This window comes from Triticum aestivum, chromosome 2A (genome assembly GCF_018294505.1).
Source record: "Triticum aestivum cultivar Chinese Spring chromosome 2A, IWGSC CS RefSeq v2.1, whole genome shotgun sequence".
In the NCBI taxonomy this organism is placed as follows: Eukaryota; Viridiplantae; Streptophyta; class Magnoliopsida; order Poales; family Poaceae; genus Triticum; species Triticum aestivum.
The window spans coordinates 200,680,301-200,693,652 of NC_057797.1; the positions used below are offsets into that span (position 1 = coordinate 200,680,301).

General features: G+C 40.5%; 1 protein-coding gene across 2 annotated transcripts; it reads left to right on the forward strand.

The window, feature by feature from the left end:
• Window positions 1-527: 527 nt before the first annotated feature.
• LOC123188336 (uncharacterized) lies at window positions 528-10,329 on the forward strand (the record flags this gene model as incomplete). Of its 2 annotated transcripts, none has more annotated exon segments than XM_044600386.1 (11): window positions 528-603; window positions 2,377-2,544; window positions 2,629-2,703; window positions 3,089-3,598; window positions 4,041-4,406; window positions 6,684-6,775; window positions 6,869-6,912; window positions 6,994-7,055; window positions 7,325-7,387; window positions 9,295-9,618; window positions 9,807-10,329. In XM_044600386.1, coding segments are annotated over 10 exon segments (1,771 nt in total), but the record flags the coding sequence as incomplete, so codon positions are not given.
• Window positions 10,330-13,352: the final 3,023 nt, after the last annotated feature.

The window sequence follows — 13,352 nt, forward strand, 5'->3', positions numbered from 1 at the left end:
GCATGATTTTTTTTTCGAATTTAAGATTTTTTTTGAAGTTTCCATGAACTTTTTTGTGAAAGTTAACAGTCAACAACCTGGTTAGTAGTCCATGGTCGTGGTCAACAATTAACTAGCGACTATTCACAAAAAAAGAACAGTAATCTAGCAACCTCTTTTAGAATTGTTAATTTTCTTTTGAGGGGGTGTTACCAAACTTTATTCAACGGAAATTGATAGTGGCAAGTACATAAAAGCTGGAGAATTGTTAACTAGCGACCTGGGATCGAGGGACGAGCGACCCGAGCGAGCTCGTGCTTAATGGGCCGGCCAAGTAACCTTCTGCATGGGCGCCCGATCCTGGAAACTTTGGGCTTTTCGATCGCTGGTTGTTTTTCCTTGTCGCCGCATGGGCCTGCAGCCCTGGTGAGCGTCGCCGCCGATACCATAAAGCGTGCTATAACCACTCAAAAAAATAAAAATAAAAATACAGCGTGCTATAAGCACCTCCGACCACACATCCCCTTTCCTCACTCTCCGCATACAGTGTCTGCGCGAGACGAGCGGCCGACGCACGCGCCGTCGCCTCGCCTCCTTCCAGATCCGCGGCGAGCCGGGAACGAGGTACCTTCCCGCCGCGCGCGCCACACGCGCACCGCCCTTCCTTCTCTTCTCGTTTGCTATCTGATCTGTTATGTGTGGTTTCTGTGTGTGATGAAGTGTGCCGAATCTTGCCCTAGGGTTCTGATGAAATCGTTGGTCGGGCCTTCTTTGATACGTTTACGGTCGACTAAAGCTGATTGTAAATCCCTAGATAGATTATTGCTGTCGCGTCGTTCTTGATTGATCTGATTTCCGATCTGTAAAACTCTCTGTCACGGTTCTCTAATAAAGAGCTAATGTCTCGTCCCCTCTCCTCAAGTTTTACTGATTTTCTTTTTCTGACCGTCGATTCACAAGTTCCTTGCAAAGAGATGCCCTGATTTTGAGATTTTAAAAAAGCAAGAACAACAAGCTACCCTGGCAATTAGAGTACAAGAGAACGGAACTGGTGACAAAAAATCACAAATTTGATGCGTTACCACTGGCTGTATCTTGAAAAAGATGGAATCTTTCCTTGATCAGAAGAAGCGGATGAATCCTTTGCAGACCAGAAGAAATATATCATCAGATACGCAGCTAAATTGGAGCCAGGGGTGTTGGAGTGGGGTCGACGTGGTTGCTGCAAGGCCGAGAAGGGTTTGTGTTGTTTGGAGGAGTCAGGGCCAGTTCTTTTGGGCAATTCTCCCAGAATTGACCCCCTCCCCAGCTTCTCCCAGAATTGCCACTTAATATTTTTTTTACAATTCCTAGCTAGTTAAGGTCTAATTAGCTAGGAATTGTAAAAAAATATTAAGTGGCAATTCTGGGAGAAGCTGGGGAGGGGGTCAATTCTGGGAGAATTGCCCAAAAGAACTGGCCCTCAGGAAGTGAGGTTTCTGGAATGCAGTCGGCCTGTCCCACTCACTCCATGCTGAGTGGTTGGAAATACGAGATTGGTTTCGGCAGATAGCTCAGGCCTTGCTCTCCCTGGCCAGTACAGATTGGAGGACGAGAACAAGGCCTGAGCCCGACGGTTTTTTAGACTCGTGATGAAAACGCCAGGCTAGTATGGGCCGGGATTCAAGAAACTCCTCTTGTAAGGCCAAGTTTGAAAGCTATCTGCCTTATGGTTCGGGGTCAGCATCTGTTGGTTACAGCTCTCAGATTCCGTGCTGTTCCTCATGTCAAAATGTCGAATCTGAACCTTGGACTGAAAGCTTAATTTTTCCTGCACCTTGTTTTGTCGGCGCAGTATTTAGTCTCAGTGTTGCTTCCTAGCCATCTGTGTGTATGTACTCTGCGAGTTGTATATAAGCACTGATTCATGACGTGTTTCTTATATGAAAGTAAATATTATACTCAAAATGTAACTACTGTTTTTTGTTTAGTTAGTAGTCGTTCCTTGCATGTGAAGATGTCCCGTTGTCCTTCAGGTGGCATCAGCAAGGCCAATTTAGTTATTCGTGGGAGTCATTAACCAGTGAATATCGTTTATACTTGCTCAACTGTAACATCAAATTAACTTTTGGTTTCTGGATTTCCATAATGTCTATGCACCAGAGTTTCTATCACTTGGTTCAACTTGTATCTGAGAAATTTGTGCGGCCCTTCATTTCACACTTAGCATTGTTACATTTCTGGATTTACAGAGTAAATACATCATTTTCTATTTGCAGCATATGTTTATGTTTCAGTGATCCGCGATCCATTTTAGATAGGACTCATTTTATCTCAGGGTCTTCCTGGATTTATTTCAGTGGCCCTTGTAGTAATCTTGTTTGGAACATAATTCGATATTAAACTTCCTTGTTTCAGGAAAACGGAAGGATGGGATCAAAATTTAATGCATTGTGGAAAAATGAGTTACTTGCCCTGGGCAAAGATGATAAAGATAAAGCAATCACAGTAAGAAATGATTATCCGAAGCCCCCTATCCCTTGTTTTGAAGTTACTGAGGGTTTTGATTTGGAAAAGGTTGAGGAGGTATGATAACTATCCATCTGTGTGATATTCCTCTCGCCTTATTTTTTCTTTTCCAGTGCTGACTCCTGACATTCTCTCTTTCAGCTTATGCTAGAAAGGGAGATTAAGATCGCCAAGTCCATGGCAAATGACATAATCATCCCAGACCCTGCTCCCAAGGTTTGTGTTACCTTCATTTACATAATTTGATTGATGACTCATTCCATTACATTAGTTATTTTGTTTAACCCTGTAATATTATAGGGTACTTAAGTCTACTGAAACAATATGTTTGTTGTTGTCATATATGAACCTTGGATAGGAACATGTGGATTCGCATGCCTGAACCATGCTAGCTTTAGATCCCCTTACTTTTCCTTCTCTCCTTGTTGGTGCCTCATGTTTGGTTTTATCTTCAGTGTACACCAACTTGCTTGCGTTACAAGGTTTTGTTGTTTCAATTGTTGTCAGCACCTCCATAGACCAAAAGACAGTTTATTTTGTGGTGTTTTTAGTTGGATAACTGACGCCTTTCACCTTTTTCAATTGTGACGGACTCATCTAGTTTGTGGGTGATGCCTTCTTGGACATATATGCCAAATTGGAGCACATCCTTGTAAAGGATAGTGTCCGGTGCTTCCTCCGATTTTTCGAGAACTGTGAAGGCCAGGGCATGTCATCTTATCTTACCATCACCGCACAAACCTTAACCTTCATTGTCGGTTTCAATGCCCTGCGATGTGCAAAAGTCGTATTGGAGGGCATGGCACCTGAGCTCTATGGGATGCACGCCAATCCCAACTGCATAAACAAATATGGATACTTCGTGCTCCATGAAGCTGCTGAAAGGTTCTCTGTTGACATGATCAAGCTGCTTTTACGCCATGGTGCATCAGCCAATGTGCGCACAGTTGGCAATGATGTCATTGAGAATCTACTCCCGCTCCATGTCGCAGTTGAGAATACTTGCCTGCATAAGTATCTGGAGGACAATCTGGAGGACAATCCTTCTCGCAGCCAGAATCATGAGGATTATGTCTACAAGCTTATTCATCTGCTGTGTCTACCTGAAATGGTCTGTTTCACTTCCCTCCCTATATGAATTACTACTTTTGCAGCATGACGTAAAGAGTAACTATGGTTCTGAGTACCGGGCATCCTTTCACCTCAACCTGTCAGAAACCCCTGACAGGTTATAATGAAATTAGTGATACTAAGTACCGGGCATCCTTTCATCTCAACTTGTCAGAGAAAGTAAAGTTTACATTTATTAATCCTTCTTGTCTTGCTTCATGTGTAGTGTATCTTCTTATAGTAAAGGATAAAACTTCATCAATAAAATATACAAAAACTGTTGCTAGTAATTAATTTTATTTTCTTTGCCTTGGAGATTGTCCCTAATCCATATTTACTTTGATAGGAGGAAACACATTGATATATAGAAAGATTATTCAACATTGCTTGCTTGCATACGAATGCTGAATGGACTTAGATTATTGTTCCTTGTTGTTTTACAGAAGATCTTCTTGGACACAATTAGACTGCTTGCAGAGAAAACAAATAATCTACTCGAAGAGCTCTGGAATTATATTGAGGATGGAAAAATTATCCAGTCTGCTGTTCTACTACTGGCTGCTCAAGAGCAGATCCGTGGGGTTAGTTCTTCCAAGATAAATGGCAGTAGTAAGAAAAATGGGTTTGAAATCATCGAGAAGTGTATAACGAGGCATTCATATGCCTTGAGAAACGAGAAAGGTTCACTTGGAATGGCACAGGAGCTTCTGGAGGAAAGGAAGACGCTTAACGATTGTGCATGGCTGCTTGTTGATGTAATTTCCCATGCCGGTGAAGATCTTTCTGCATACATTCAAGCGCATTCTGTGGTAAGGTGTTTTCGGTATATTGCGGCTGCAGTACCTCTGATGCCTTTCACTTAATATTTAATACATGCCCTAGTCTTAGCAAGAAGATAATTTTCACTTCAACTGAAAATAAAAATGTTAGACTTGCTCCGTCTTAGCAAGAAGATAATTCTCACCTCAACTGAAACTAATAATGCTATACTTTTTCGAGCCCTTATACCAGATTTGTACTTATTGTGCTAATGTTATCATAAAGCTGCACATTTTACCAGCTGGACAACTATGAATAACATGTCGTACCACATGTGGCTCTGCTGAACTGAGTGGTTGACCTGTTGGCCTATCAGTGCAGCTCATGCTAAAAGAAGTGTAGTTTCCTGATAATATGTGTGAGAATGTGTAGTTTGTGAATTCTGTTCTTGTTAATTGAAAGAAACTCAAACCCAAGGTGCTACTTAGATTCGGAAAGTTTCCATCCACTTTACATCGGTTTGTTGGTTGAATAGCTGATTCTTGCTGTAATGTTTAGCCTGTCATATAATGCAATGGGATACAAACCCCTCTTATTTCTGAACACTTGGGAAAGGTGATGGCAGAGATAATGAAACAAGAGCAAATAATTGATGAGAGTAATGCCGTTATAATAGCTATTAAATGAAATGTTCTATGTCAAAAGTATTAGTAACAATCAGCCTGTTATTAGTTATCCATATACTCAACCACATCAGATCCCCTGTCTGGTGTGGATGAGTATATGGATAACAAACAAACTATAAGAGCACCTTTTATCTTCATCATCGAACAGACAAACAAACTATAAGAGCACCTTTTGTGCTTTATCTTCTAAGACATTGCTTGATATTATTACATTGCGAAGGAGATTGCTATACGAGTTCATGATAGGTACAATTTTTTATGCTTTCTGCATTGAATTCACACACTACAAGTAGAAGGAGCATGTTAGCTCCTTTTCCAGTACCATATGCATTTGTGTCATGGAAATGCGAGTCTTACAATGAATACTTAATGCATGCATAAATAGTGAACACATTGGTGACAGAAACACTCTTCTCCATATTAATATTATCTGACATGAGTATAGTGTGAAGTGCCAATTTTGTTTGTTCTTGGCTTCACTTGTTTCTATTTTCTGGTTTTGTCACTGCCTTGTATCATTTTTAGCAGTAAAATTGCCCGTATCAACATCAAGTGTTTGGTTAATGCTGTTGCATGGTGCATGAATACAGAACATGTGCTTTTGTCATTTCTCTCTGTTTATTTACTGGATGTGTGGCAGATAATTTGGTAAAATGAGTACTTCCATATTTTATGGTGGCAGCTGTTTGGCATGACTCCCAGCTCCAAAAATTCTAGGTGCTGGAGCTGGGGTATATTAAAGGCGTTGACATGAGCCTTCTTTATCCATGTTAGACTGAAAATTTATGCTTAAGATACTTTATTTAGCCTAGAAACTCCAGGTCCTCCAAGAAACAGGGGGTTGGAGCTCATTACAGCAACTTGTCGGTGATTCCGGAGGACAGTTCAATGTAGTTCAACAAACACTAGGTGTATGCAGTTCATGACTAACCTTTTTAAGTTTGTCTGCACTTCATTTGGATCATACAGCCTGAAGAAATTGACACCTTTCTCTTTGGGAAACCAAAACAAAACAATTAAATTGATTTGAAATAGTTGGAATTTGAATAACTGTGATGTGTAGTTAAATATACAGAATTGCGATGCAGTTCTTGACTCGTACCTTTGAAGCGTCTAGATAGATTATAACGTGTAGTTAAATACACAGAACTTGTGGAGGTTAACAGATTTTGCTTTAAGATAGACATGATACACAGAACCTGAAGGATTGGAGTATCACCAAAGAACTAGCTATGGACAGGGGTGCGTGGAAGCTTGCTATCCATGTGCCAGAGCCATGAGTTGGTCGCGAGATCTTATGGGTTTCACCTCTAGCCTACCCCAACTTGTTTGGGACTAAAGACTTTGTTGTTGTTGTTGTTGTTGTTGTTGTTGTTGTTGTTGTTGTTGTTGTTGTATAGACATGATACAGTAGTCTAGATGAATCCGAATATGTTTATCATGTAGTGAATTGAATGCGATAACTCTTTGCGCACTGTTCTATTGCCTTCCAACTCATATCGCACAATTGCAGTTTTCTCCTCCAAACAATTCTTTCCATCATCTCGCTGCTTACAATTGGTTATATAATTGCTACATTGTATATACAGTAGATCTATGTTACAGATATATTGCCTTATACAACTCTTGTATGTTATGTAGGTGTCCCATGTGGAGGTCTTTCAACATGTTTCATCTATTCTCAAGGAGTGTGGATTTTGCCCTACTGGAGATCTTATGGACACTATAAACCTGTACTATTCTTTGTATTGCTTCACACAATAAATTTCTATGTGAATAAATGGTTATTTTGCTGATTATTTTATTTTGTCTTCAACTTCTTGAAGCCAGCCTTATGACTGCAGAAAGTCAAACGGAGAGTCATGCAAAGGTGTTTCGGGCTCAAGCGATTCTTTTTATGTTTAACAAACTGAGTCTTAATCTCTCCCCTTATTTTTAAACTGGATAATAGGGCTTACAGATGCAAACATGGCAGTTATGGAATCAGCCAAGCTGAATGCTGCAGAGAAGAAGGTAAAGATAATCAAATCTGGGGTTGATCTAGTTTTAATAGACCGATGGTGTTCAGTAACGAGTAATGATATTGTGGCAGCAAAAAGAAAGAAAGCTATAAGAATATGTGCCCTTTCCTTTCATTTTATTTTATCTTACATCAACTTTTTTTAAGAATACGTGAGGAAGTAAAATTTTCCCAAATTGACAAATCCCATGAACGCTTTCAGATACTGTTTCAAAGCCTGTTTTCTTGACTTCTGACTGTACTCATCTTGGCCTAATTCCAGGTCACAACTGTTGGAAATGACGGCCTCTCCCTTATGGCACAACAGCACACTACACAAACACAGGTAACCCATTATACCTTAATACTTCCTCCTTCCCAAAATCTTAGGCGCCTAACCTTTTCTAGAAAATCCCACAATATTAGGCGCATAAGCCTCCCAACCCGTGTTATTCTCACGTACTGTTAGTTTCTGCTAACTATCGCTAGTACTAGATCGGCCATCTTCTCTCACACCCATTTTCTTTTTTCTTGGATTGTTCAGCCACTTCGTTAGAGGAGATCGTTCAGTCGTATGCTAATTTTCGTGCAAAAGTTTAGGCGCCTTAAAATAGGAAGTAGGGAGTACTGATTTTGGTGCAGCAGTACCAAGCAGCTTTGCCTACACCTTGTGGCAGCACAAATGGGTTACCCATTATACCTTAATACTGATTTTGGTGCAGCAGTACCAAGCAGCTTTGCCTACTCCTTGTGGCAGCACAAATGGGTTACTAACTAGAGCACAGTTGGTGCTGCAAAGCTGGGCAGCTTTGTAGCAGCGAATTCAGCCATATTTATAGAGTACAAGTTATTTCATGTTCTAATGGACTTTGGCTACTGAACCTGGACAGGTTCAAGCTGCTTCTAGTGCTTATTAAACGAGCTACAAAACATCTAAATACCAGCCTAGAATAACCTAGTGAGGTGGTATTTATAGGGCAGGCGCCTGCGGATGATGGTAAAAGTTTGACCTGGTGTGGGTTGGGCTGGGTCTGGGTCACCACCTGTGGAGTACGGCTGGGCCGCTGCCCGCCCAGCATTTTGGAATTTGTACACTATTTTTTTTTACTCCTTGGCCTTGGAACACCTGCCACATGCTATTTTCTTCTGTTTGGCCTGCCCAGCCTGCCCAGGAATGAGCTTCAAGTTCCGCACTGCGGGCCACATTCCCTTCTTGGAGCCTGTGGTTTGAAGGGTGCTATTTGGTCCAAGATGACGTGATTGTGCTGCCAACTAGAGACCGTTTCTGGCAACGATACAAGAGATGGATGGGTTAGTTTAAGAAGTATGTAGTAGGGGATTCCAGTAGTAGGTCCTTAACACTCCATGATCAGAGGGCACCTGCTCCATCAGACAAACACACACTTGACATCAGTCGTTCATTTCTTTTTCATTCACACACACACACACACACGTTTAGAAACTACATGCATATTTTTCTCTTCTTTTTTTCTTGAATACGCATGAGAGTGCGTATCATTCATTAAAGAAGAAAGGGGGAAAGAACCCCAAGTCCACCATTACATTGCTATTTACATGTGGAACACGTCCGGCACCACCTAAGCTAACAATCTATGGAAGCTAAATACCAGCTTTGAGTTGCCTCCAAATACGTATCACCTATTGCAACGCCACGGCATTCCAACTGTGGTTCATCCCTGCCATCCTAATGTGTTTCCCATCAGGTTTTTTTACCAAAGAAAAGGGGTAAATGCAATAAAAAGTAGGCTTAATTAATTTAATAACATAGCTGAACTATGTAAGTTCCAAGTAACATCAACATTGGGACTTCACCAAGGGGGCTTGCACATTATTGTTATTTCCAACACCTTAGTGTTCTTGAATGATCTGCTGCATCTGAAATTTATTTGCTGCCTGTGAGAAAGATTTGATAGAAGAAGATGCAGCGTAACATAATTGTTGGAGGCAATAACAAAAGCATGTTTCAGTTGTGATTTTTGTGCCATGCATTGTGCTGGTTCAACAGCTTTTTATGTTGCTTAAGCATGCTACTTAATTACTACACTGCAGTAAGATCATTTATATCTAATGATGCAACACCAATGTTGTGTATTGATCAACATAATACTCCCTTTCCCATAATATAAGATCATATTATGGGATGGAGGGAGTACATCTCAAGCGAGAGGTACTGGCTGGAAGCATGGATGTTTCTATTTTTTTATGATGTACCTCTACTGAAATATGTGACAGGCTGTGAGAAAGAAAGTAGGCGGAGGATGGGATCCCAAGTATACAAAGAGAAGCTTTTTCCCATATTGGAGATCAGTGTTACAAGCTGGGGTTCCTTTGAAGGTGTATCCAGCCCATGCAAGCTCAGATCCTAGGTCTCGTGTTAACCATGGACAACTCCATGTCTCTCTGAGTAACTCAATAGCCAATGGATCTACAACAACTCCAAATCATAAACTTGGTCGAACCTCGCCACTTACAAGCAATAATCAACCCAGAAGGTGCTTTGTCACTGCTGCTACTGGTGCATTCAGGCTCTTGAAGGTGCTAAAGTAGAGTAGAAAGGTATGTCAGGAGTTTGTCTTCCTCCCCCAAGTTTTCTGAACATGCACCACATAAAAACATGTGAAGAAAGAATTTTCGTGATGCACCTTTAACTAGTAAGGTTATCCATTGATAGTCCATTAAGGATGTTGGTTGGTGGGTTTGTTCATTTTTGCATCATAGTCCATTAAGCTTATTTCTACTTCCAGTTGATAGCCAAAGGAAGGCTGGTGATCTCTGGATTGAGTGGGAAAAATGACTGGCAGGAACTAAATTTCTGGCCTATGACGCTGAACGATGTGTCAATGTGCCTGAATCTGCATTGGCATGGGAGAATTTCGTATTTTCATTTCCTTTTTGTCCACGTCATTTTCTTTTTCTACCAAACTGTTCTGATTTTGTCGATTTCCTTCTGTTCTGGTGAATTGTGCAGGAGGCTCAACTGATGCCTGACTGAGTTAATTGCACAGAAGTACCACAATTCGGGCATCACATGCAGATTGGTACCATGATTGCTAATTTTTGCGTGTCAGTACCAACATTGGTCTAAGTTTTTGCAAATTAGGCTAAAACGTGTATTTGTACGTATTGACGGTGTATCTGACCGATGGGGCCCGCCGGTCAGGTGCTGATGTGGCATGTTTTTTTTTAGAAAACCCCCTTATGTTATATGTAATCACAAAAATGCCCAAATTTTTTGCGGGAAAAAGGCTGCAGGAGAGGTTTTTTTTTTGTTCGCAATTTCCACCATCGAATCTGGACTGGTTTGAAATTTTCCGCCACTTGAACAAATAAATAAAAGGAAAGTAAAATCAGGCTCGATTTCCTTCTGTTCTGGTGAATTGTGCAGGAGGCTCAACTGATGCCTGACTGAGTTAATTGCACAGAAGTACCATAATTCGGGCATCACATGCAGATTGGTACCATGATTGCTAATTTTTGCGTGTACCAACATTGGTCTAAGTTTTTGTAAATTAGGCTAAAATGTATATTTATATGTATTGACGGTGTATTAGACTGATGGGGCCCGCCCGTCAGGTGCCGACGTGGCATGTTTTTTGCAGAAAACCCCCTTATGTTATATGTAATCACAAAAAAGCCTAATTTTTTTGCGGGAAAAAGGCTGCAGGAGAGGATTCTTGCAGGAGAGGATTCTCTTTTGTTCGCAATTTCCACCATCGAATCTGGACTGGTTTGAAATTTTCCGCCACTTGAACAAATAAATAAAAGGAAAGTTAAATCAGGCGCCGGCGGGAATCGAACCCGCGACCTGCAGTGCACAGGCGCCACGGGCTAACCACAACGCCACAGGGCAGCTCACGTTCCTCTACAGGCGTCTCCTCTCTTATAGTATGCCTTTATTTTTTGTTTTGCACTTAACTGGCGCGCGTGTTGGGCTCGTTCGTTGCCCCGGTTACTATTCGTTTCATTTCTTTTATGCTTTTATAATGCGCGGTGAACATTTTGTAATCTATATATGGTGTACATTTTCTTAATACATGATGAGTTTCAAGAATATTATGATCACACAATTTTTTATTTATAGTGAATATTTTCTTAATACATGGTGAAATTTTTTGCATTTCAAAAAATGTTCAGCATGTATTAAAAATTTATTGTGTAAAATTCATTCTTGCATTTCCAGAAACACGTCAATTTTTTCTTATAAAAGTTGAACAGTTTTAATGCATTTCTAAAATTTATTAAGATTACACAATTATTTTTAATACAGGTTGTCAAATTTTCTTTACGAATGATTAATACTTTCTCCATTAATAAACGTTGAACATATTTTAAATGCAAATCGAACATTTTTGTAATATATCTTGAACTTTTTCTTAAGATATGATGAACATTTTACGTAATGCGCGGTGAATTTTTTGTAATTTATGGTGAACATTTTCTTGATACATGAAGAGTTTCAAGAACTTTTTGCCCCGGTTTCTTAATCATTCTTGCAATCAATGCATTAAAAGTTGAACATATAATTTTAAATGCATTAAATTTTCGAAACATGGCGCAGAACATGTATTAAAAATAATTGTGTAATCATAATAAATTTTAGAAATGCATTAAAACTTTTCAATTTTTATTAAAATAATCAAGTGTTTCTTGAAATGCAAATTGATTTTACACAATAAGTTTTAATATATACTGAACATTTTGTGAAATACAAAAATTTCATCATGTATTATGAAAATATTCAACATAATAATCTTGAAACTCACCGTGTATTAATAAAATGTCACCATAAATTACAAAAAAGTTACCTCGAATTAAGTAAAATGTTCCTTGTCGTAAGAAAATTGAACAATCTATAGTACAAAAATGTTCAATTTGCATTTCAAATATGTTCAACGGATATTACCAATGTTTATTATATTAAGAAAATGTTCACCGTTTGTAAAGAAAAGTTCATCGTACATTGAAAAATGTTCACTATAAGCAGAAAAAGTGTTCAGCGTATATTTTTTTGAGGATTTGTTCAGCGTATATTTAAAAAAATGTTCACTGCGCATTATAAAAGCATAAAAGAAATGAAATGAATAGTAACTGGGGCAAGGAACGAGCCCAACACGCGCGCCAGTTAAGTGCGAAACGAAAAAAAAATGCAGGCCTCGGAGGGCCAGCCCAGCGCTTCAGGCATACTATAAGAAAGGAGACGCCTGTAGAGGAACGTGAGCTGCCCTGTGGCTAGCCCGTGGCGCCTGTGCACTGCAGGTCGCGGGTTTGATTCCCGCCGGCGCCTGATTTTACTTTCCTTTTATTTATTTGTTCAAGTGGCGGAAAATTTCAAACCAGTCCAGATTCGATGGTGGAAATTGCGAACAAAAAAATCCTCTCCTGGAGCCTTTTTCCCGCAAAAAATTTGGGCATTTTTGTGATTACATATAACATAAGGGGGTTTTCTGCAAAAAACATGCCACGTCGGCACCTGACGGGCGGGCCCCATCGGTCAGATACATCGTCAATACGTATAAATACACGTTTTAGCCTAATTTACAAAAACTTAGACCAATGTTGGTACTGACACGCAAAAATTAGCAATCATGATATCAATCTGCATGTAATAGCCGAATTATGGTACTTCTATGCAATTAACTCATTTCCACATGCATCACGGTTGCTTCCGCCGGCCGGCCGTGCGCCTGTCCATCAGCCATGCATGCATGCATGCACACCTCGGATCGGAAGTGCGTATTTTATGTGGCGTGGTTGGAGTTGGAATGGTGGTTCTGGGGTTGCAGCGACCGGCCGGAGCAAGGATGGATGCGTTATGTGGAAGCTACGAGTGGGTGGTGGGACGACAAGACAGTAGGCGTATGACACAAACTGATCGATCGAGACGGCATGGGATTAGTTGGGTAGATGCTGGCTGCTGCGCCAATGGATGCCACCGTCGCTATGCGTTTGTCTCTGAGAACGGCAAAATTCAGGGCTCTAGCTATAGTATACCTTTTTCTTTTGCGGGGCAATTAGGCCTGGGCTAGTAGCTTCTTTTATAGACAATCTTGGGCTAGTAGCTGGTAATATAACTACACTCGGCTAGATAGGCTGATCATGGGCGTCAAAACTCCAAACGGGATTTCAATCCTTGTGGTTAGAGTGGATCCATCCAGCTAGTCAAATCTCGGAAAAGCTATATCCCGCCTTCTACGAGACAGAATGAGCCGTCTGTGTTTGGGTCTTGTTTTCGAAAGAAGTGGGCATTGGCGCCGTGAACCTTTCGCCCGGTTTTAAGAAGGTTTCGATCG